This window comes from Oryctolagus cuniculus, chromosome 7 (assembly GCF_051225735.1).
Source record: "Oryctolagus cuniculus isolate XC-2025 breed Fujian yellow rabbit chromosome 7, ASM5122573v1, whole genome shotgun sequence".
Classification (NCBI taxonomy): domain Eukaryota; kingdom Metazoa; phylum Chordata; class Mammalia; order Lagomorpha; family Leporidae; genus Oryctolagus; species Oryctolagus cuniculus.
The window spans coordinates 74064725-74090020 of record NC_142873.1 but is presented as its reverse complement, the minus strand read 5'-3'; the positions used below and the strand labels follow the sequence as shown (position 1 = coordinate 74090020).

General features: G+C 37.9%; 1 protein-coding gene across 2 annotated transcripts in view; it reads right to left on the bottom strand.

The window, feature by feature from the left end:
• Positions 1-25296, bottom strand: part of DPYD (dihydropyrimidine dehydrogenase) — a 962066-nt gene that overhangs the window by 167699 nt on the left and 769071 nt on the right. For both annotated transcript variants that reach the window (XM_008264835.4, XM_089337035.1), the window contains exon 19: positions 6603-6745. In XM_008264835.4, the coding sequence (XP_008263057.2) occupies positions 6603-6745 (143 nt within the window). The remainder of the gene's footprint in view (positions 1-6602; positions 6746-25296) is intronic.

Below are 25296 nucleotides of genomic sequence, written 5' to 3'. Positions count from 1 at the left end.
TCAAGACAGCATCTGCTGCCCCCTCGAATGCCCCATAACAGGAAACTGGATTGGAAGCTGATGCAGGACACAATCCCACTCTCTCTGAAATGGGATGCAGGCATCCCAAGCAGTGGTTTAACATGCTGTGCTAAAATGCCCATCCTTTCATTTCAGTTTATAAACTGTAAAGTGGCCCACAATATTTTATGGTTTGCACATTTCAGTTAAACTCTCAGCAAAACTTTAAGCAAGTGAAGGTATAAAGTAGTTTTTTTTTAATCTAATGAAAATTTCCCTGAACTTACCATCTTCAGTTTTTATATAAACATTACCTGTTCAGTGAATTTTAAAATTTTCCCACAGAACTTATCATCTCCTTTCACACCAGACAGTTTACTTTGTTTCATATTTACTATACATTCTCTTGTTCCCCTCAGAAGAATATAAGCCTTATGAGGTAACACTTTTCTTTCTGTTTTATTCACAGAATTTTTCCAAATTATAACAATAGTGCCAAGCATTCAGTAGGCTCTCAAATATTTACTAAATAACTGAATGAATGAATGGTTCTCTGGGATGCACATTAATAATGAAAGAATGCTCCAAACTATTATCCAACTTACTAAAAGCATTTAGCTATTTTTTAAACTATCAGTACTTTTTTCTAAGTCATATGGCTTTTTCCAATACATAGATCCATTTAAAACTGAATTTTGAAATTACTACTCTGAGCATATAACTTTATTCTGGTAGTGAACTCATCTATTTACGTAGTCTATCTATGTGATGGGCATACTTGAAGAGACAGTAGTAAGAGATTTATGTTCTTTTAAAATATTTGTAGACTTACATTTTGAGAAGTAGAAGGACAGACAAAGAGAGACTGAGAGACAGAAATGGGGAGCTCTTGCATCCTCTGGTCCACTCTCCAAAACCAGGAATCTGAAACTGAGTTAGGTCTCCAAAATGAGGGGTAGGCTTTCAACACTTGAGCTATCCCTTGCTGCCTCCCATGGTGCGCATTAGTAAGAAGCTGTATTGGAAGTGGAGTAACGTGCACTTGAACCAGATGCTCCTATATAGGATGCCAGTATTTCAAGTAGTGACTTAACCACTGTGCCAAATGTCTACATCCTCTATTGCTATTTCTGTACCCACTGCTTCTATTTCTATTTTTTAGTGTGTCAGCACCATTATTCAGATATGTAAATACACTTCATTTGCCTCATTAAATGTCTTTCTGTTAAAATATACTTCATTTTCGAGTGAAATTTGTTAGAAAAGTAGATTTCATAAATATTATACAACAAAAGAAGGAAACAAGAGCCACTGAATTGATGGTTTCAGAGAAATGGGCGGGTGACACTGGAGAAGTTTAGGTTTTTTTTTTTTTTTTAACAGGCAGAGTGGACAGTGAGAGAGAGAGACAGAGAGAAAGGTCTTCCTTTGCCATTGGTTCACCCTCCAATGGCTGCCGTGGCCAGCGTGCTGCGGCCGGTGCACCGCGCTGATCCGATGACAGGAGCCAGGTGTTTCTCCTGGTCTCCCATGGGGTGCAGGGCCCAAGCACTTGGGCCATCCTCCACTGCCTTCCCGGGCCACAGCAGAGAGCTGGCCTGGAAGAGGGGCAACCGGGACAGAATCCGGCGCCCTGACAGGGACTAGAACCCGGTGTGCCGGAGCCGCAAGGCAGAGGATTAGCCTAGTGAGCCGTGGTGCTGGCCAGGGCTTTGAGGTATATGAAAAAGAGTTTAACTAACTGCTAGAGTGACTGGAAGTTTGTGAACAAAAAACGATGCTGACTAGTACCCAAAGCCCGACTGACACTAAGTATTGTGAATTTGGAGGAAACCCAATTGGCAGCGTTACTTGAAATTTTTCTAATAATACTCAGCAACCCAGAAGTATAGAAAATGAAAGGTTAGAATAACCCAGAATTACCAAGTGGAGCAGGGTGAAATTCTGTTACAATGGAAAAGACATAGAAATATTTGATAGTCTCCACCCCTTTGAAATGCTGAGCCAAAATTATAAATGTAAGTGTTTTTCAATTCATGATCACCCTAAGTATATCTTAATACTGATTTTTAGCTCCTACATTAGCTAAGATTGATTAAAAAATATTTTCTGGCCAGTTAAATATCTGACTTAAGTTAATGGTAGGCTTGAAAAATTATAATTTTCTACTAGTAAAAGTCTCTGTGTAGAACTTTACAATTAAAAATATTTATTTTTATTTACTTGAAAGGCAGAGTAACAGAGAGAAGGGGAGAGACAATGAAAGATATTCCATCAGCCGGCTGATTCCCCAAATAGCTGCAACAGTCAGGGCGGGGCCAGGCCAAAGCAAGGAGTCAGGAAATACATCTCGGTCTCCCACATGAGTGGAAAGCGGTCAAGTACTTGGGTCATCCTCCACTGCCTTCCCAGACTCAGTAAGAAGTGGATCAGAAATGGAGTATCTGGGACTTAAACTGGAGTTCAGGTGCATCTCAGGCTGCAGCTTAACACCCTGTGCCACAGTGCTAGTTCTAGAACTTTACATTTTAAATAAAATCATATTGGAGGCTATATTATACATAGATAGAACATCTATGGACCATTTCTAGCCAGATCTGAAGGGGTAATGGGTTTCTGTACCACATGGGCCATTTAGTGTAATTGAAGCACATTCATTTAGCATGTTAACTCAATGAATTAATTTAGTATATTCCTACTACATATGAAATGGCCAATACAGAGGATAACCAATGGCTTACAGTAGGACCTTGGGCCTCTGAGCCAACAGACATTAAGCTAGTGACACACTTCATATAGGAACTGGAGCTAAAAGATCACTATGTGGGGTGGGCCTGAGTCATGACAACCACATACTGGCCAGAAGTTCAGAAAACACCAAAGCAAGAGTCCATGGAGAGAGAAAGAGGCAAAGGAACTTTAGACTTCCCTGGAGAAATCACAGGGCACACAACAAAGGCCTCTTCCCAGAACTGTCCCTCTTGTACTGAGTTCGGTTTCAGTGTTCATGCATATACAGAATACAACAGCCTTCATTTTCTGAAGATAGTTTGGGTGAATCTGAAAAGCCTGAGACTGAAATTTGAATAATGATTTCACCACACATTATTATGAGAATACACAAAAATTTTTTTAAATTTTCAGGAAAAAAGGAATGAAAAAGTGTTCATTTTGATGCAATTTTTGAAGTTCATGCATAGCTTTTCCATAACATGCATTTTCCTTAAATTTTTTTGAAGACTCTTGGTTTACACAGGGGCTTCACACACTGGGCATGCATCTACAGCTGCCCTAAGGACACAGTCTGCTGATTTATTTATTCACATTTTTACATTTCTTCTTTGAAACCTAATTGTGACAAGTAAATTGTAGCTTAAACACATGAGCTTTGAGTAGGTGTGAAAGATTTATTTTACTGACAATCCAACCTATAGTTCCTATGAGGAGGGACAGATAGCATGGTCAGGGAGAACAGGATTGGCTTTTGCGGCCAGAACTAAGCATGTGACTTTAGCTACATTTTCATCCTTCATGCCACAGTTGGTGTCAATCGAAAATGCATGAAATTATTTCACTCTTGGATAGATTGTGGAAATACTCTGTAGCAGCAGCTACTGCCCGTGCTGTGTAGACAGTAGACAACCATCACTTTCATGTGTGACTTTCCCATGATCACATGTTTGGCTTGAGCTGTAGTGCATTGGGAACTCATTCAACACATTTGTAGCCTCACATCCATGCATTTGTATGTGTTCATAAAAATAAATTTACGTCATACTAATGTCTTAAAATTTGCTATCTTCTAGGTTCCTTTTTTAAGAAACTACTCCATATTCTTTCCTTTCTGGTTTCCCAAAGTGCCCACCTTCTATCATCTTTTTCTTCAGGAACTTCATTTAGGCATTCTTTCAGCTAAAGTTTCCTAGCAATGAATTCTCTTAGTTTTTCTTCAGAATGAGAATGTCTTCTTGTTTTTCTTGAGAATGTCTTGATTTCCTCTCCATTCCTGAAGGAACAGGATACTAAGTTGATAGTTCTTTTCTTTCAGTTTGGGAAAAAAATTTGTCTCAAGTTTTTATACCTTCTGATGAAACAATTCACATCACTAGAATTGTCTATGTATACAAGAGGTTTCATTTCTCACAAGGTGTTTCCAATTTCTTTGTCTTTAGTTTTCAGAAGTTTGACTATGATGTATTTTGGTATGATTTTGAGGGGGGGGGTCTATCCTATTTGGGATTCCTTTGGCTTCTTTATACACTGTACCTTCTGCAAAAATTGAGGACTACTCAGCCATCTTTTCCTTTTTATCCCCATCTCCTTTCACCTCTACTCTGGGACTCTGGAGACAGAGATGTAAAATCTTTTGTTATAGCCCCACATGTCCCTGAGGGTCTGTTTATTCTTTTTCTCAATACGTTTATCTCTGCTTTTCAGACTGGTTAATTTCTACTGCTCTATCATCTTGTTGACTGCTTTTTATTTTTCTTCTGTTCTCTCTATTCTGTTGAGCACACTGAGTTTTTGTATTTTCATTACTGAATTTTTCAATCTTATCATTTCCATTTGTTTTATCTTCTCTTTGCATGTTCAGGGTGTTTTCATCTGTTTCTGGTATGTTTGTAATTGCTTGCTAGTTCATTTTATGAAGACTACTTTAAAATCTTCATCTAATAATCCTAACATTTTTGTCATCATGGTATTGGCATTTACTGATACTTTTTTAATCATTAGACTTGAGATCTTCATGGATCCTGGTATGAGTGATCCTCAATTGAAATCTTGACATTTTAGGTATTAGATTAAGAAACTGTTGATTTTGTTTGAATTGTCTCTTTGGCAGCCTTTCCTTGACACTAACTTGGCAGGGGAAGGGGAGGGCACTACCTCCTTACTTTCAGATAGAAGCCCAGGTGCCCCATTTGCTTTCCTCAACACGCAAAGTTCATGGATCTTTGTGACTTTTGGGAAAGAGTAACACTAAGCCTCTATTGATAACTCGATGGATGTGAGGTTTCGCAAGAATGCCTTGTGACTGTTCTGCACTTGGCCTTCACTGACATCATGGGGAGGAGGCTAGGTGAGTACTTTTCTACCACAGGTTGGTGATGAAAGGCCTAACTCTCCCTGGACCTCCTATAACTCAACCTAGAGGGGAGAAGGAGGTATACTTCATTGCTTTTAGGAGGCAGTGTGTGTCCAAGCCTCCCAAAAGAGAGACCCTCATTAATGTTCAGTGGGGACTGGGGGCTACCTGGTAAGGTTGGAAGTCTAAGACTTGACTTGTAATTTGCTTGCATGGATAAATGTGGGAATACAGTATTCATGTGTGGTTTTTGGCTGCAGCAGAGCTTTTATTAACTAAACGTTTTGTTTTACAAGGCTCCTCCTTCCCTGGTTCTTTGGCCAGAGGGAGCAGATTGTTTTGTTCTGAACCTATGGTTGCTTCTGGACTGCTGGGATTTTTTGCTCCAAGTGTGGGATACGTAAGGTAACAGCCAAACAAAAATGCAGGCACCTTCTGTGCAGTTCCCTGGATTTTGAGATCCCTAACCAGTCTGACTTCTCTCTACCTTTCAGAGTTTTGTATATTAGTTTTATATGACTAAGGACTTTTAGTGTATTTAGTGAGAAGCATTGAGAAAACTAAGAAAACTGAATCTATCTTCTTAGAAGCATAATTCTGACTCCATTTGCATTTTGATATGTAGTATTTCTATCTTAGATGGGAAGTATAATACAATATTAATTATGATTGTCAAAGTAGCCTGAGATATTTGACTCCACTTTTTTTTTTTGCCACAGAATGTAAATGAGGCTAAACTCTCTGCTTTTCAATTAACATTAATGCTAGGTAGTAAGAAGTCATATTAATGGAGTATTACCTGAGATTTCTCAGTCTAGTCATATAAAAAATGTCATCAATGGGTCAAGTTAGACACAAAAGCTGCATATCTGGCCTCCCAGAAAAATGCTTATGCTTAACAAGCACTAAAAATATTAGGTCCATGTTGAATAACATTATGAAAACAAATATATAAATAATTTTAAAATAACCTAATTTTATTATTTATGGAGTTGATATTAAGAACACAATTTGTTACCTCTCAAAACATCTTTTTCAAACAATGGAAGAATTTCCTTCAGCTTTGTACTACAAGAAGCTGAACACCAATTTCCTTTATATTTTTCCAGTAACTGCAGAATCAAAATTGATGATCACTTGAGTACCTTATGGCACACTTAGAGTGTACTGGCCTTACCTTTGATTTAGCTATAACTTCATTTTGAGATTTTTCTTTTTTACCCAGATTACCTTACATATTTATTTTTTATCTGGTAGTATAGTATGGATTTTGGTACCTGATGGCATTTATCATATAAACAGATGAGTAAGTATACACATAAGAAAAAGATTCAAGGCCTCATTAGGATAAGAAGTGAACCTTTGGATTGTTCTCGACACACCAGAGGAACTTAGTGAGTACTACCATTTTGATCCTGCACTACCTCTTTCTCAGGAGGCCATAAATGAATGTATTTGCTGTCTGTATGTATATGTGAGACAGAGCTTTCTAATAAAAGACAAACACAAGTACTACCTGGAGTACTGAAGCACCGCTGTGGAGAAACTGAAGACCACTTTCGGCTGAGTCAATTCCACCAGTGGCCAAAATGGGGAATCCAGGCAAAGCACGAGCAATGGCAGTCACCGCTCTCAAAGCAATAGGTCTGATTGCTGTGCCTGTAGAAGATGACAATAATTCACAGTTAGCATTGACAGCTAGAGCACACTGGTTTATCTTATTTTTTTTTTTTATTTTGACAGGCAGTGTTAGACAGTGAGAGAGAGAAACAGAGAGAAAGGTCTTCCTTCAGTTGGTTCACCCCCAAATGGCCTCTACGGCCGGTGTGCTGCGGCTGCTGCACTGCACAGATCTGAAGCCAGGATCCAGGTGTCTCCTCCTGGTCTCCCATGAGGGTGTAGGGCCCAAGCACTTGGGCCATCCTCTACTGCCTTCCTGGGCCACAGCAGAGAGCTGGAATAGAAGTGGAGCAACCGGGACTAGAACCCGGTGACCATATGGGATGCTGGTGCCACAGGCAGAGGATTAACCAAGTGAGCCACTGTGCCGGCCCTGGCTTATCTTATTTACCACAATGCAATGACAGTGCTGTACTGGACACATTTCAAATTTCTTTACTTAAGATGTATACATGTAAAATGTATAAATGTTACGTTTCAAAGTATGTTAATTTGTCAGAGGGTATGTATTTATTTTAAGGACTTTGAGGATATGATCGAATGCAAACAGGCTATTCAAATGGGTATAGCAACTCGAGAACACTCACATAAAATATATGCATTTACAATCTGATATACAGTAATGTGTAAAAGATTGTACGGAACATTCAAGCATCTGTTTTAAAAAGAATGAGGAGGAGCAGATTTTGAAAAAGAAAAACAATCAAATACAGTACATAAATAGACATACAGCTCTGTTATGTTTCTGCAAAGGATAAAGCAGCTGGTGTGAATACAGATAGTGCAAAACAAGCAAGGTGCTGAGGAACTTACACATTCCATATTGCTTTTTCCATTTATTCCCACAATTTGAAGAAACAGAGTGAGCCTAATCTAATTTTTCACATATTAGACAGTTTTAACCAAGTTAATTTACTAAAAGACAGTAATTAGAATGCATGTGTTTAGTTTTTCATATTTTCACTTGCTATACATTATCAATATGTTACATTCATATCAGTATGTAATTCCCTAGTAGTCAGGAAAACTGCAGAGATTGATAGTGTCAATTAAAAAATGAATATACTGTACTAAAGCTACTTCAGGGCCTCAAATGTTAGACATCCCTGAGCAAACGAATTTCTTCATAAAAGAGGTATAAAATTTTGATATTTCTGGTCTTCAATCACGTCAGTGGTCCTTTAAATAGATTTTATTTTAGCTAAAGCTATACCTATTTGTGTAAAAATTTGGCATTGCCTTAAATCAGAGCTCCACAAACACAAACAAGGAACTAGTTCAGCCTCAAGTGGTGAGTACTTCATCATAATCTCCACCACCACAAGCATAATCAACAGTATTATGAATGTATATTCACTGGAGGGCTCACGTTGAGGAAGGACTCTGAGCTTTCCTTAAAGTCAGTCTTTCAATCTAACAAGGCCACATGAATGTGATTCCAATTACTCATGTTCCCTAACTTATGATGGCTTGACCTAATAGTTTTTTTTACTTTACAATGATGCAAAATTGAGTAGAAATCATATTTAAATTTTTGAATTTTGATCTTTTGCCCAGATAGCAATAACACAATCCTCTCTCCCAGTGCTGGAGCAAGCCATGCTATCATGAAGGTAAACAACCAGGACCCTACTGTATACTGGAATGCTAAACTGTGATGTTTAGGGAGTTGGACATTAAGTACATTTTCAACTTAAGATATTTTCAACATATGATGAAAGATTTATCATGATGTAATTCCTTGTTAAGCCAAGGAGCATCTGCATATGACATTCTGGAAAATGCAAAAAAAAATGGAGACCATAAAAAGATCAATGGTTGATTGTGAAGAAAGGGAAGACTAGGCAGATGAAATGATAATGCATATTGTTATATATTTGTTGGCCGGCACTGTGGCTCACTAGGCTAATCCACCGCCTGTGGCGCTGGCACCCCCAGGGTTCTAGTCCCGGTTGGGGCCCCAGTTCTGTTCCAGTTGCTCCTCTTCCAGTCCAGCTCTCTGCTGTGGCCAGGGAGTGCAGTGGAGGATGGCCCAAGTGCTTGGGCCCTGCACCCCATGGGAGACCAGGAGAAGCACCTGGCTCCTAGCTTTGGATTGGCGCAGAGCACCTGCTGTAGTGGCCATTTGGGGGGTGAACCAATGGAAGGAAGACCTTTCTCTCTGTCTTTCTCTCTCTCACCAACCCTGCCTGTCAAAAATAAAACATTTATTTACTCATAGAATGTATAACACCAAGAGTAAACCCTAATGTAAAGTATGGAGTTTGTGTGGCAATAATCATGCATCCATGCAGGTTCATCAGCTGTAACAAATCACCACTCCAGTGGAGCAAGCTAATGACAGGGGATGTGATGTATTTTTGCAGACAGTACATTCTTATATCTTCTTCTCGATTTTTTTTGTGAACCTCAGACTTCTTTTTAAAAAAAAGTCTTAAAAATCAGTGGCTTCCTTTTTCTGCTCTTATTCATTTCAGATAAAATTAAACTTATGTATAAGTAATGCTTTTACATTGAACATCAAGATGTTTATTGGAATGTCTACTTGCTTCCACACCTATTAACTTCCTCTAGATGTTAATATTTCATAGTCAATGCTGACACTTAAGGATTCCATAAGAGACACTTAGAATATAAGGTATTAAGTAAGGACACATGAGAAACTGGATATTAAGATTCTATTTCTATATCAAAATATTGATCAAGGATTTCTTCATGGTCTCTGTGTCTCAACCATAGAAGAGTTAACACATTGGACAGAAGAATTTATTGTTAGAACACACATACACATTTATGCTCATATACGTATCTTTAGATGTACTAAAAAGAAATTTAAGTTAGAATTAAAGTTAAAGGAAAGCATTTTAAAGAAAAATCTACAAGTTAAACATTTAAGCAGACATATAGTACTCTCTGCATAAATGACATACTCAACACATACTAAGCTAAGGGCTTCTTTACATACATGTTACTTTGAAGTAATAAAGAAATGTTGGGATTCTTTTTCCCTTTATTTAGTTGACCCCAGAGACTAAAGGAAATTTGAGCTCAGCAGATAAATAATTTATTTCTAACTGCACTGTTAGAAGACTATCATTAACACTAAGGGGTAAAATTTCAAAGTGGTATACAGGGATTTGGCCGCATATTTCAGTTGATATTAATGGACATCAAATGACAAAATCCCAGGACACAGTTTTAAAAATTTAACCAGTTACATTTAAAGGGCAAGATTATTACACAGGTGTTAAAAAACATCAGCAAATCTTCGTTGGCATTTGAAGATGTTCAATTAGGTCAATACGACATTTTCTATATCACGTTTTTCTTCTTTTTCTAAATCTAATCTACCTAATGACTATGAAAACCTTTCAAACTAATAAAGGTGTCTTTCTAAAAATTAAGAGTAATTATTTTCTCTGAGGAAATGTGATCCAAAAGTGAAGGTATGGACCCTTCTGTGGCTGGCTCATGATATATTCCATGTTTTTTTCCTTCACGGTAAAGATCATTTGTGTGTGTGTGTGTTTTTTTTTTAAACTAAGCTGATTCAAAATGAAATATAATCTAGCAGTTCTCTGCGTTTTATAGGGAATGGGTTTTAAAAATGACTTTCATCACCAAGAAAAGTTTCTGGAAGGAAACTGAAGGTATATTTATAAAGTTCTTTTGAAATTGTTAAATGACATATATATATAGAGAGAAATAATACAGTCAAGATAAAATTTATACTGTGGGTAGAAAGCAATATTTATATCAATTCCATATTAAATGCATAAAGATTTCTAGGATCAGTTATTGAGGTAAAGATTTGAGAAATTTTACTGATGCTGCAGTGATTAATGATTTTAAACCAAAGATTAGGGAGAAAGAAGCCAGTTTCAGAGGCTCGAAGAATGTGTATGTGGACTCTATCCTTAGGAAAACAATAAGGTTTAATTCAAGCAATTAAAATCCTATAAGCTTAAATGAACATGTGATTTAAATTAAGCCTGCATCTACATGACTGTAACCACAAAAACTTGATGGGAAATTCAGTCCTATGAAACCATTCTGTTTCAAACTGTGTGAAACACTCCAATAAAAATGAAGTCATTCTAAGTCCTCCCTTTTTTGCAACAAGCTGCAGGTTCAAAGAAATGAAGAAGTAACTGTATCTTTGAGTTGTGACATTGCTGCCAAGAATTCTGATTTGCACTGAAGTGGCTGTCATGGAATAGATGGTGGAGTAGGTGAACTTTTGATCTAAAATCAATCCAGGCTTTCCATGTAGTCACAATGGAAACACAAATCAATGTGTAGAATTCATAGGTCTGTTTTGATAAACTGCACAAAATATTTTGGATTGACTCATGTTTTAGAAAACCATCTCGGGGGCCGGCACTGTGCCATAGCAGGTAAAGCCTCTACCTGCAGTGCCGGCATCCCATAATGGTGCCAGTTTGAGTCCAGCTGCTCTGCTTCTGATCCAGCTCTCTGCTATGGCCTGGGATAGCAGCTCAAAATGGCCCAAGTCTTGGGCCCATGCACCCATGTGGGAGATCCAGAAGAAGCTGCTGGCTCCTGGCTTTGGACTGGCGCAGCTCCAGCCGTTGAGGCCAATTGGGGAGTGAACCAGTGGATGGAAGACCTCTCTCTCTCTCTCTCTCTCTCTCTGCCTCTCTTTCTCTGTGTAACCCTTTCAAATAAATAAAGAAATGTTTAAAAAAAAAAAAAAAAGAAAACCATTTGGTAAGGCAGTGATTTTCAATTAAGTTAATCAATGTAATTCTGATGAAAGTATTTTAAAACTCTTACCATTAGCTATAATATTATGTATTAATGTGTATGCATTAATGTATTATGAGTTACTCAGGATTCTTTCTCAGTCTTTTTATTCATTCACTTACTCATGTGTCAATCCACAAAATATTTATTAAGCACCTATGGCTTTTTTTTTTCCTAGTTAATTAGTTTTTATTCTAACCATACATCCAGGATAGAAACCCAAAATACCAGCCTTTATGATGTTAAGAGGTTGTTCCAAGGTAAATTATCTAAATTATCTGTTGTTTCTTTTTTTTTTTTTTTTTTTTTTTTTTTTTTGACAGGCAAGAGTGGACAGTGAGAGAGAGAGACAGAGAGAAAGGTCTTCCTTTGCCATTGGTTCACCCTCCACTGGCCGCCGCGGCCGGTGCACTGCCGCTGGCGCACCGCACTGATCCGAAAGCAGGAGCCAGGTATTCTCCTGGTCTCCCACGGGGTGCAGGGCCCAAGCACTTGGGCCATCCTCCACTGCACTCCCTGGCCACAGCAGAGAGCTGGCCTGGAAGAGGAGCAACCTGGACAGAATCCGGTGCCCCGACCGGGACTAGAACCCGGTGTGCCGACGCCGCAAGGCAGAGGATTAGCCTATTGAGCCATGGCGCCGGCCCCCAAGGTAAATTATCTGAAGCCAATTATTTGTTGAGTAGTAATGTTCCATAAGGAAAAGCAACCAAAATTGTTCAAATATCATATATATCGTAAGCACTATTATTATGAATTCTAGAAAGAAGCCTATTTAAAGATGAACAAGTCACAGTATCAGAAAAATAATTGTGGAGTTTCAAATCAAGCTCTACTACTCAGAAGCTGTGTAACTTTGTGAACATTTCATAATCTCACTGCATCTCAATTTTCTCATCTATAAAATAATGGGAATTATAATAACAACTTCATACAGTTCTTTCAGGATTAAATGATTTAACATTTATTTATATCAGGCTACAGCATAATAAAAAGTGTAGAAGTGTTTCTATTATAAATCTCTGCTAGCCTCTAGGACAACTGATTTCAGAGACAGCATTTATTTAATTTATATTAATATTAGCTTTTGTATTGTTTGTGTTTAATGATGCAATTATTATTTAATTATTTTTATCCACTTGAACTGGGGAGAATGAGAGAGAGAGAGAGAAATCTTTCATCTCATACGGCCACAACAGCCAGGGCTGAGCCAGGCCAAAGTCAGGAGCCTCCTGTGGGGGTGGTAGAGGCCCAAGCACTTGAACCATTTTCTGCTGTCTCTCAGGATACATTTGCTGAAAGTTGGATCAGAAATGGAGTAGCTGGGACTCCAACTGGCACACCAGTATAGCATGCAGGCGCCCTGAGTGGTGGCTTAGCCTGCTGAGCCACGATGCATACCCCATGAAACCTGTTTTCAAGTTCGAGACAAAAGTGCTATACCTATGATAGAACTTTATATTCTCTGATACCTTAAGAAAACTGTACAAGCTCCTCCTTTTTCTCCCAACAGCTGTCATTCAGTAGTATCATAATGTTGATAAGGTTTCTTTGACTCCAAAGGCAGAATTCTCAAAGGTAAATGTCAATACATTTAAGAATTCTCTTTGGCAATAAAAAATCCATGCACAAAAGCAATATACAAGAATTTTTAATGACAACATCAGAATTCAAGTTTATTGGTGAAATGGAGGCAAAGATTTACTTTGCATGACTAAATCCTTGGAGAGAAAAGGAATTTTTAATGGGCAAGATAGTGTGGAACATATGCTAATGTTGGATAACTGGAATTTTGAATAATTGAGTCTAATTCTGTTTGTTTTTCCCCTAATCATTTGACTCCTAGGACAGCTACTGTTACACAATTAATTGTAGAACTAAGTCCACAATAAACTCTCTGATAATAGCTCTAGCTGGCAATAAAACAGAAATTGGGTTATAATACTCACTCGTGCTCACTGTGTATACAAAAATAAAATGTAGTTTTAATTTGCTTACATTAATTAAAATATAATGAATTAAGTGGATAACAAATTCATTAGAAATTGAACTTTGACTGCCTAATTGTTAATAGTTTCCATATCATCCAGAAGAAAGAAAATGTTAGCAAATCAAGAATATCAAGGATTTAAGAGTTGAGAGATTGATTTTTATGAAACACACATAACACATAAATCAAGCACCAACAAATTTATACTTTATTGAAACAAGTTTAAAATGTTAATGAAGCTAATATACTGATAAATATGTGAAGCACAGCCATTTAAAAATAGATCTTTACACATGGATTAAGGTCCTCTGAGAACATTTGCATAAATCAACCAGAAAGTGAAGCACTAAAAGGACCTAAGGTATATGTAGAGATATAAAATCTATAGAGAATAAATGACAAAAATGAAATAAATTGTTTTATACTGTTATTTTGTTTTTTTTTTTAATGAATATTTTCTTATCAAAAGGTTAAAAGTTAAATTTTCATGATTTCCCGTCTCTATTTTTATATTTATGCTTACCTGCTACATTATGCCTTCCATATGTTCACAGTCAATTCATATTCCAGAACTGAGTGCCCAATATGAATCAGGCATTTTATTTCAAAGCAATAAAATTAATAATGCACCGACAAGGGGCTGTTTTCCTTTCTGAAAGAGTCAGCTGATGTTAATGGGAAGAGTGACTTCCCCACGGTAGAGACTAGAGCAGGGTTCATGATCTGTGTGTTATTTAACCCTTTCAACTGGGTGAAGGTAGACTCTGTCACTTTTGCTTTGTGTATAAAGAAATGGAAGCTCAACATGAATAAGTAACCTGCCCAGTGTCACACATCTTAGTTAAAAATGGTTAGAATATGATTATAAATCAAAATTCTGTGATTTGAAAGTCCCCACTTTTCAGTTTTTATTGAAAAGCAACAGTGCGGCAATTACAAAGAGCCTTCTTATAGCATCTTTACTTAAGGAAACCACTATTGGTTTGGCCTAATGGTAACAGCACAGGTACTGAAGTCCAACCAATTAGGCTTAAGTCTCTGCTCAGTTGCTTTGCACTATCATAACTTTGAGCAAGCTTGTAACTTCCTAAGGCATCAGTTTCCTCTACCTGTGAAACAGGGACACTAATACCAATACTATTATAGCCATATGGAGAGAATTACATTACATGTTTCATGGAAAGTGCTCAGCATAGTCCCTGGCTCAGAGTATATACAAGTTAAATTACTGGCAAACCAGAAAACTGACCAGTTATTCAGCTATGAACACATAGGGATGAACACTTGGTCTTTACTGGTATTAATCTCCTAGATATGAGTTAAGATAAATTTTTAACATTAAATTTATTAAACATAAGGACTTCTCTTTTGGGTGCTTACTCTTTTGGGGCCGGCTATTTTCTTATGTATTTTTGCATACAAAGTCCTGATGGTATTACAATGAAATAGCTATTTCTGTCTAAGTTTCTATGAATGTGTGAGGTGAGATTCATCAGGGATAAAAGTCACCCCCTCAAGATCACACTGTTAAGGACTGTGGGTTCTGAATTTGAATCCAGGCCTACCTCCCTACCAATATCATGTTCTTAACCACAACACTTTGTTTCTTCTTTATGGTAAGCTTTTTATATATAAATTTTCACAAAAAAAGAGTTAACATTTCTATAACTAATCAGGATATATTATCCAGGTATGATAAAACCAAGAACATTAGCATTATGTAAATTAGCAGTATATTAATTGTTGGGTAGGAATTAAATTAGAGCTAAAATAATTGCCATAACTAGTATGGCCATATGGTCTAGTTTGCCCAGGAGATACCCAGTTTATTATACCTGTACTTATTTGTGATTACATGATGTGATTATAAACAGCATTCTCTTTTACTCTGAAAGTATCCCAATTTGGATGATAAATTATAAAACTATACTAGCTATAACTACTGACAAAAATATTCAAGGATGATCAGAAAAAGAGAATTACAGTGGCAAAGTGGAATTTGATCAGGAAAAGACATAAGCTGTGGATAACGTAGAAACTCATTATACTGTCTGAGACTCAATAATGGCCTGAAGAGCTTGATGTCTTTAAATCTGTTACTGGAGGGAAAATATATATGGACTTCACTCAGCATAATCTATATGTTCTTTCTATTTTCAACCTGTAGGTGGCCACCACAAGCTACATTTATTAAACAACTCATTAGTAGCATTTTCAATACTGTCATCTTCAGATAATTAGCAATTTATTTAAATAACCAATTTCTGTAGAAATAATTGCCATGAAATGCCCTGAACCTACTTTTTATAAACTATAATAAAAGTGTTAAGATAATCCCTGACATTTGCAAATGCCATTAGTTCACCTTTCCTTTTGATAGTGCTATGGCATTATGTTTAAACAATTACCCGATAACACAGCAGTTTAATGAAACAGTACAGTAAGCACATTCTTCAATATGGCCAGAGAGGACATTCAGTAAGAAAGAAAGCCAGTGTGCAGACATGTTTACACAGAGAAAAGACGCGCTAAAATACAAAGGATTATTCAAAGAGGTACATTCTTATTATTTCCAAGTTGCCTTAGTTTCCATAGTTGATCCCATAGCAGATATATAATCTCTTTCTGGAAATTAAAGAATGTAGATTTTTATAAATTTGTTTATAATTGGCTGGGGCAAATGAAAACTTATAAATATGTGTAATGTGCTCATTGTGGTATTTGATCTAAAACTTGCAAACAAAAGAAAACATACATATTTTTAATTACTAATGTTCAATTTTTAAGTATGTCTTTATTTAGAAATCATGCACATTTAGAGTTATAAAAAATCATAAGTATGGGGCCGGCGCTGTGGCGTAGTGGGTTAAAGCCCTGGCCTGAAGCGCTGGCATCCCATATGGGCGCCGGTTCTAGTCCTGGATGCTCCTCTTCCGATCCAGCTCTCTGCTATGGCCTGGGAAAGCAGTAGAAGATGGCCCAAGTCCTTGGTCTCCTGCACCTGTGTGGGAGACCCGGAGGAAGCTCCTGGCTCCTGGCTTCAGATTGTCACAGCTCCAGCCGTTGCGGCCATCTGGGGAGTGAACCAACAGATGGAAGACTTCTCTGTCTCTACCTCTCTCTGTAACTCTGTCTTTCAAATAAATAAAATAAATCTTAAAAAAAATCGTAAGTAGCTTTAAGATATCAGTTGGTATTTAAGATTTAAAATGGTAACTCAGTTTCTTTTTATTTTTTTTGTATTTTTGTATTTTTTTTTTTTTTTTTTTTTTTTTTTGGCCAGGCAGAGTTAGACAGTGAGAGAGAGAGAGAGAGTTACAGACAGTGAGAGAGGTCTTCTTCCGTTGGTTCACTCCCCTAACGGCCACTATGGCCGGCGCTGAGCTGATCCGAAGCCAGGAGCCAGGTACTTCCTCCTGGTCTCCCATGCAGGTGCAGGGATCCAAGCACTTGGGCCATCCTCCACTGCCTTCCCGGGCCACAGCAGAGAGCTGACGGGAAGAAAAGCAACTGGGACTAGAATCCATGGTGCCAGCGCCACAGACGGAGGATTAGCCTAGGGAGCCACAGTGCCGGCCATCAAATGTTAACTCAGTTTTTATCTCATTTCTAACTCAGTTTCTTCCTTACTATTCAGTTCCCCATACCACTAGGATCCAATGGTGAGTCCTCATGCAGTGTTTCTGGGTTGCGAGTACTCAGATTTTTGAGACATTTATAATTTTTCTGCTGTTGGCCTTCATAGGATAAAACAAAATTAAAGTTCAAAGCCAATGTCAATGTATCATTTTTATGGATAAACTGAAATAATTTTGAGAGCCTGTTAAGTCTCAGTTGCCCAGCTGATCTGCTAAATTATTCACACATTATTTATTTTTTCACAGCATTAGTATAAGTCAGAAATACATCATCCCAATTGTACAGATGAGGAAACCATGTGTATTTAAGAAAGGCAGGGCTGAGGTAGGCATTTGAAGCAGTGGTTAAAGCCAATGCTTGTGATGTTTACACCCCTTATTGGAATGTCTGGGTTCAAATCCCAGCTCTACACCTGATTCCAGATTCCTAGCAATGTGCAACCTGGGAGACAGAGATGATGGCCCAAGTGGTTGGGTTATCGGTCCCCACATGAGAGACTCTGACTGAGGTACTGGCTCCTGGCTTCAGCCAGTTCTAGTCCTGGCTTTTGCTGGCATTTGGGAAGTGAACCAACTGATGAGGGATCGCTGTCTGTCTGTGTCTCCCTGCCTTTTAAAATAATAAAAAATAGGTCTCCCAATCTCTATAGACAAAAAGTAAATACCTTCTTTTTTAAAAAAGGCAGGGTGATGTGCTTAAATAATGTACTACAACAATAAAACAATTAGTTTACAACGTCACTATAAAATTCATAGCAGGGTTTGAATAGGAGGACATTTATAAAATTTCCAGAATACTATATATGCTTCAGTCCCTCCCAAATAAATATGCTTGGCAATGTTTTTTTGCCTATAAATGTAAAGAGTTTACCTGTAAATACACACACACATCATATATAGCCACAGACATACTTTCTCAGCCAAGAAAGTATTCTGAACCCTGACAGACTTAGCAGACTTAGTGAATAAACATTTCTCATGTGGGTTTTCTTATGGATGTGCAGAGCAAATGTTATCCTACCGCATAAAAAGCTCAAAATTCTGTATGTATTCAAAACTGGTGATTTGAAAGAGACAAAAGGAAAAACTACAATAATAATGGTGATGACCAGAACTGCACTATAACCTTCGGAAAACTGAGAGTAACTATAAATGTGTATTTTTCATCAGACATACAGTCAAATGAGAAAGAGTTCCCACATCCACTAGGATCACACTACTTGTTTCTTAGGAAACTCATCATTTTTTTTTCCTCTATGACATTCTGTCTCTGTTTCCTGTGTGGGTAGCACCCTAGCCAGGGTGTCTATGGCAGCACCTGCAGAAGCCCAAAGCCTATCCTTTCCTTTGTGATAATGCATTCTCTTTACACTTTACAATGAATTACATGTGTAAATCCCTGCATCCAGTGATAAGACTGCATTCCTCAGAGTCTGCAGAAAACCAGGCTGTACAGCAGGCAATGACATTTTGTTCTCTTCTTCGGGCTGGAAAGCCTCAAACATGCCGTGTGACAGGGACATCTCCACCTGAGCCCTTATCTGAGCCCTCTGAGAACCAGTGCTCTCTGTAAAACTGATGGGACACTTTGGAAAGCAAAAGCTTTCATGATTAGCCACCCTTTAGATTAGTTGACAATACAGCTTGTCCTAAATTTCAATAGGGTATAAATGAGAAATCATTGTCATTCAAAATTACTTCTTGTACCCATCACTGTGCCAGCTGGTGAAAGGCAGCACAGCAGGTGCCTCCTCTCCGCCAGCTTAGGAAACTGAGCAAGAGAGGAGAGCATGGGCTATGTGTGTTTACGTGTCCAATTTGGTGGGACAGACAATAAACACTGCAGAAACGCACAGGGGAGGGACAGCCAGGAAGACCGCGGGGTCTAGAAAGGTTACCAGGGAGGGGGCAGAACTTCAGCTGAGCTCTCAAAAGACAGGGAGGCAGGCTGAGATTTGGAACCAGAATAGGAAGGGACTCCATGAAAATCATGGAAGATGGAATTGAAAGATAAATTTCTTTTGGTACAAAAAAATTTTGAAATTCGTGTACATAAACGGTCTCCCAAAAGTTCATAGAAATGCATATTATGAAAAACCCTATGCATGGATTTCAAAATTTTCTGCACAAAAATCAAAACCACAATGAAGTTTCAGCTCACTCCTGTTAGAATGGCTTTCATACAGAAATCAACAAATGCTGGTGAGAATGTGGGAAAAAGGTACCCTAATCCACTGTTGGTAAACTGGTACAGCCACTGTGGAAGATAATATGGAGATACCTCAGAAATCTGAATATAGATCTATCATATGACTCAAGGAAATGAAATCAGCATATGAAAGAGCTAACTGTACCCCATTTTACTGCCGCTCAATTCACAATAGCTAATATATAGACTCAACCCAAATGCCTGTCAACTGAAGACTGGATAAAGAAATTATGGGATATGTACATCATGGAATACTACACAGCAGTAAAAAAAAAAAATGAAATCCTATCATTTGTAACAAAATGGATGCAACTGGAAAACATCATACTTAGTGAAATAAGCCAGTCCCAAAAGGAGAAATACCATATGTTCTCCCTGATCTGTGGTAACTAATAGCACTTAAAGGTAATATATAGAAGTGATGCTTTGAGATACCACGATTTTGAACAGCCCTTGTCTCAGCTGTTGAGGAATTTTTGTTTCATACTATTTTTTGAACACTTTAGTTAGTATAGTTAATCTTATGTGTTTAAAGTTAATCAAAAATAGATCTTAGTAAAAAATAAGAGTGGAGATAAGTGAGCAAGGAAAAGCAGAGCAGAAGTGGGAAGTGTAGGCCAGTAGGGTGGAGAATCACTATACTCCTAAAGCTATTTTTATGAAATACATGAAGTTTGTATACCTTAAATAAAAGGTTTCTGGGTAAAAAAATAAATTCATATTTAATCCCATTTTTCCAAGAACCTTTAAAGTACCCTTATATCTGAGACTCTGGTAGGGGTCAGGACAGGAAGAGAAAAGACACAGACTCAGTAATGAACAAGTCATGACTGAAACAGTTATGTTGATAGCCAAACTACAGGAGCCTCTCAGGGTGGGAAAGGATACACAATGCACTTTTAATCTTTTTTAAAATATTGATCTGGAATAAGAATAAACTTTGTAAACTTCATTGGGTAAATATTTCTTAGAAATTATACGAAGGACGGGATGGCACTGCGGCTCACTAGGCTAATCCTCCACCTAGCGGCACCAGCACACTGGGTTCTAGTCCCGGTCGGGGCGCCGGATTCTGTCCCTGTTGCCCCTCTTCCAGGCCAGCTCTCTGCTATGGCCAGGGAGTGCAGTGGAGGATGGCCCAAGTGCTTGGGCCCTGCACCCCATGGGAGACCAGGAGAAGCACCTGGCTCCTGCCATTGGATCAGCGCAGTGCGCAGGCCTCAGCGCGCCAGCCGTGGCGGCCATTGGAGGGTGAACCAACAGCAAAAGGAAAACCTTTCTCTCTGTCTCTCTCTCTCTCTCTCTCTCACTATCCACTCTGCCTGTCAAGAAAAAAAAAAAAAGAGAAATTATATGAAGGCCGGCACCACGGCTCACTAGGCTAATCCTCTGCCTGCGGCGCCGGCACACCGGGTTCTAGTCCCGGTTGGGGCACCAAATTCTGTCCTGGTTGCTCCCCTTCCAGTCCAGCTCTCTGCTGTGGCCCGGGAAGGCAGTGGAGGATGGCCCAAGTGCTTGGGCCCTGCACCTGCATGGGAGACCAGGAGGAAGCACCTGGCTCCTGGTTTCAGATCGGCACAGCGCGCCATCTGTAGCAGCCATTTGGAGGGTGAACCAATGGAAGGAAGACCTTTCTCTCTTTCTCTCTCTCTCTCTCTCTCTCACTAACTCTGCCTGTCCAAAAAAAAAAAAAAAAAAAAAAAAAAAAGAAAGAAAGAAAGAAATTATACAAAAAGCACTAATTTGTTTTAAATTAGTCATGACATCATTAAGAAAATGAATCAAGAAGTCAAAGTCAAAGAAAAAAATATTGTATTTCCATATATATACTTGAAAAATCTTGCATGTAAAACTTTAATGAATTCCTGTAAACCCACAGTAAAAAGATGCATATCTCAATTAATATGGTAGAAGACTTGAATAGACACTAAAAAAAGATACAAATAGACAATAAGCACATGAAAATGTGCTCCATCACAGCAAAATACTGGTCAAAACTACTACGAGATGGTATTTCACATCACAAGAGGGGCTAAAATCCCAAAAGATTGATAATACCAAATTCTGAGAATCTCAAATAAATGGAACTCTTGTAATATTGCTGATATAAGTAAACCAAAAAAAGATAGAATCATTTTGAATAATTGATAATTTCTTAAAATATTACATTTCCGTTTACCCTATGACCCAGCAATTTGATTCCTAATCACCACAAGAAGTAAAATCATGACTATGCAATTGCATGTACAAGAATGTTCATAGCAGCCTTATCATAGTTGCTCAAAATTGAAAACAAGGGTGCCAGCACTGTGGTGCAGGGGGTTAAAGCCCTGGCCTTAAGCACCGGCATCCCATGTGAGCACTGGTTCTAGTCCTGGCTACTCCTCTTCCGATCCGCCTCTCTGCTATTGCCTGGGATAGCAGTGGAAGATGGCTCAAGTCCTTGGGCCCCTACACCCATGTGGGAGACCTGGAAGAAGCTCCTGGCTCCTGGCTTCAGAGCAGCGCAGCTCCGTCTGTTGTGGCCATCTGGGGAGTGAACCAGCGGATGGAAGACCTCTCTCTCTGTAACTCTTTCAAATAAATAAAAATAAATCTTTAAAAAAATTGAAAACAAGCCAAAATATATCTCTGCAAGAGAATAGTTAAACAAATTGTAGGGGCCCGTGCTGTGGTTTAGCAGGTAAAGTCACCGCTTGCAGTGCCGGCATCCCATGTGGGCACCTGTTCGAGTCCCAGCTGCTCCACTTCCAATGCAGTTCTCTGCTATGGTTTGGGAAAGCAGCAGAAGATGGCCCACATCCTTGGGCTGCTGCACCAGCATGGGAGACCCAGAAGAAGCTCCAAGCTCCTGGATTCAGATCAGCTTAGCTCCGGCCATTGTGGCCATCTGGGGAGTGAATCAGAGGATAGAAGATTTTCTCTCTCTCTAGCTCTGCCTTTCAAATAAATAAATAATTCTTTTAAAAAAAGCAAATTGTAGTCAATTAATAAAATGAACATTTCAGTGATGAAAAGGAACTGCCTATTTATATATATATATATAATAACAGCACAAATAAATATTTTTAAAGATCATCTTCAGCGAATGCAGCCAGATTAACCCTCTTAGCTGCCCTCCCCCCACCCACCCCCAATACACACACCAGGTGGACATTTAGGAAGAAACAGACTCAGGGTGATGTTAAATCTCACCTGGGCTTGGGGGAATTGACTGCCTGGCAGCACAAGGGAACTACCTGGTGTGAGGTAAACATTCTCTGTCTTGTTTCTGATTAGAGTTACTACAGTTGTATACAATTTTGAAACCTAATTTAACTGAACATTAATATCTCTTCCATTATGGCATATATATAAACTACAGTTCATTGAGAAGTAAAATTATATAAATATATAAGTAAGAGGTATCAAAATATCCAACCAAAAAGCAAACATCTCCTATTTGAATCCACTTCTGGGAATTTTTTTAATGATCAGAATCCTTCAAAGACATTACTTTATGAAATATGAGATCATCTTCCCATTTACAAACAGAAAATGAATCTGAAGCTTCTATTGTAAAGGTGAACATCATCTACATTTCATCACAGAAAGTAAACCTATGTCAACTTGATGACCCATCAGGAGCAATTTTTATGATATGGTTGGTTTCTTTAATGTCTGTAATCTCCATGAAATTTTCTTCAAAGTAATGCTTTTAAAGAAACTACATATATCATATGTAGGCATGTATAAACACACATACATTGTCAGTGATAAACCACTAAGAACACACAGAGTACAAAAATGAGTCAAATTGAAAGAAAATGTTATGGTTGAAATACATATCTAAATGAGCATTGCTGAATTAGCCATGCATGCTAAATACTACTCTGTTTAGAAAGACATAGCTTCACCGAGTCAGTAAAGCAGTGCGGCCCTTTGCAGACATTTGTGCTAAGACCCCAGAGCAAAATTTCAAAAATGTCATCAACGGATCACAAATATTGTTAAAATATAATGACAGCTTATGCTCCTGCACTTTATGCCCAAATTGGTATTTGAATGTGTCTTTACCTCTCCAAAACATGAGAGTGAGCCCTCAAGGGTGCTATTTCTATTAAAACCCTGTAATCATAAATTTATTGTCCCAGCTGAAGCTTTAAAGAATATTTGGCTTATAGCTGTCAAGTCTATGATGAGTTTGTAATGAACTATCCTTCCTCTCTTTTATTTTTCCAATCTTTTGTGTTTTCTGATGAGATTTCAGACTTGTCAAATGGAGGTCATTACTTTGTTGATTGGCATGGATATTAGGGAAGTTGGCCAGTGTGCAACCCTAGATGACTCAACTCATTGCCAATTGGCAGTTAGTTAACTTCTGCTTGCAAGAAAAGGAGGCCGCCTATTCTCATGTCTAACTTGGTGGTAGTGTATACAGTCAGTATGCTGTGCACATATCTCACAACATGTGATACATATGCTTTTCCTCATTCATAGATGCCCTTCAGTTTACATTGTTGCCATAAGTGTTTCATCATTCAAATGTGTAAATGGGGTATCATGATTCCAAACAACATTAGACTATTCAGATTTGTGTACTGAGCATCACAGATGTGCTGAACCCAGCTACAAAGGCCTGGCTAGAATGTAGCTTCCATGCCTCCAGGGGAGGGACATTTTTAGTAATCTTTGCCAATACTGTTATATTTTGTTTTCTCAACAGAGTTCAAAAACTGTAATTTTATGCAGACAGAAATCATATAAGAATATAACAGTTTTTCAAGTCTTTTCAAATATATGGGCGCTCAGTGTAAACAGGGTCAATGGTCACATGTATATCTTTTTTTGGGACACTAATATTTATTTTACTCTAGCCAACAAGAATGAAAGTGTGAGAAATTGCATGCTCACAGGCATTTTGTGTCTAGAAGATTATTTATTTATAGACTTCACAGTATAAATTGTAACTCTCAAAATTTTCATTTACTAAATGCTGAACTGTTACCAGGAATCTCTTAATTAATAGGAATTTACAAAAACTAAACTGTTCAAAAGTTTTGGGGGAAAATGATACAGTTCCCTACTGAACTACAGAAACATATATGTGATTGCCAAAAAGGACTAGCACTCTGAAGACTGGAGGCAAACAAAATTCTAACAAGTTTAATTATTCACGATGGCACATTTCTGAAGAGTATAATGTCAGAATCAATGATTACAAGCCCACACAAAAAGCATTTTAATAATTCTACAAGGCGTGTTCAAAAGTGAAGTAATTTCAAATTTGAAATCAATAGCATTTATAGACATTGGAAAATGTCAAATGGAAAATGAATGCCAGTATTTGTATTCTTTCAGGATCATTTTTACTTCTTGGATTTTAATTATTCCTTAAAAGATTTTCTAGTACCTGAAAGCAAACCAAACATGAGCCCTTTCATGTCTCAATTAACTCTTTCAATAGATTTACATTTGTGAGGGAGCTGTTTTCTACGTAAGAAAATAACTAGTGTTTGTGAACACTGAGGTTTTTCTAACCTTTTTCCTTTCATGCTTCGTCTGCTGGCTTTTCCCTCTAATGTCCTTACCCTCGTGTTATCTCACAGTAGTTTTGTTTCATTCATTTCCTACTGCTCTTTGTTAGCCTTTTAAATAAAGGAGTGGGCACAAATATTTTCCACCTTGAGAAATTACTTTAGTAAGTTCTTAAATTAAGATATTCATTATAATTACAAATAAAAGTGATTGAGAGAGAGGTATATGAGAAATCCACTACATTTTTGACTGTTCTATAATTCAAAAATCTTCTAAAACAAAGGCTTATTTTTTTAAAAAAAATTTTCTCTTCAATAATTTGGAGTCTTCCTACAAAGATATAAGTTGGTAAATATTAGAAATAGTTTTTCTAAAAAAATAAAACACATAGAGCTGTTAATGTTAATTA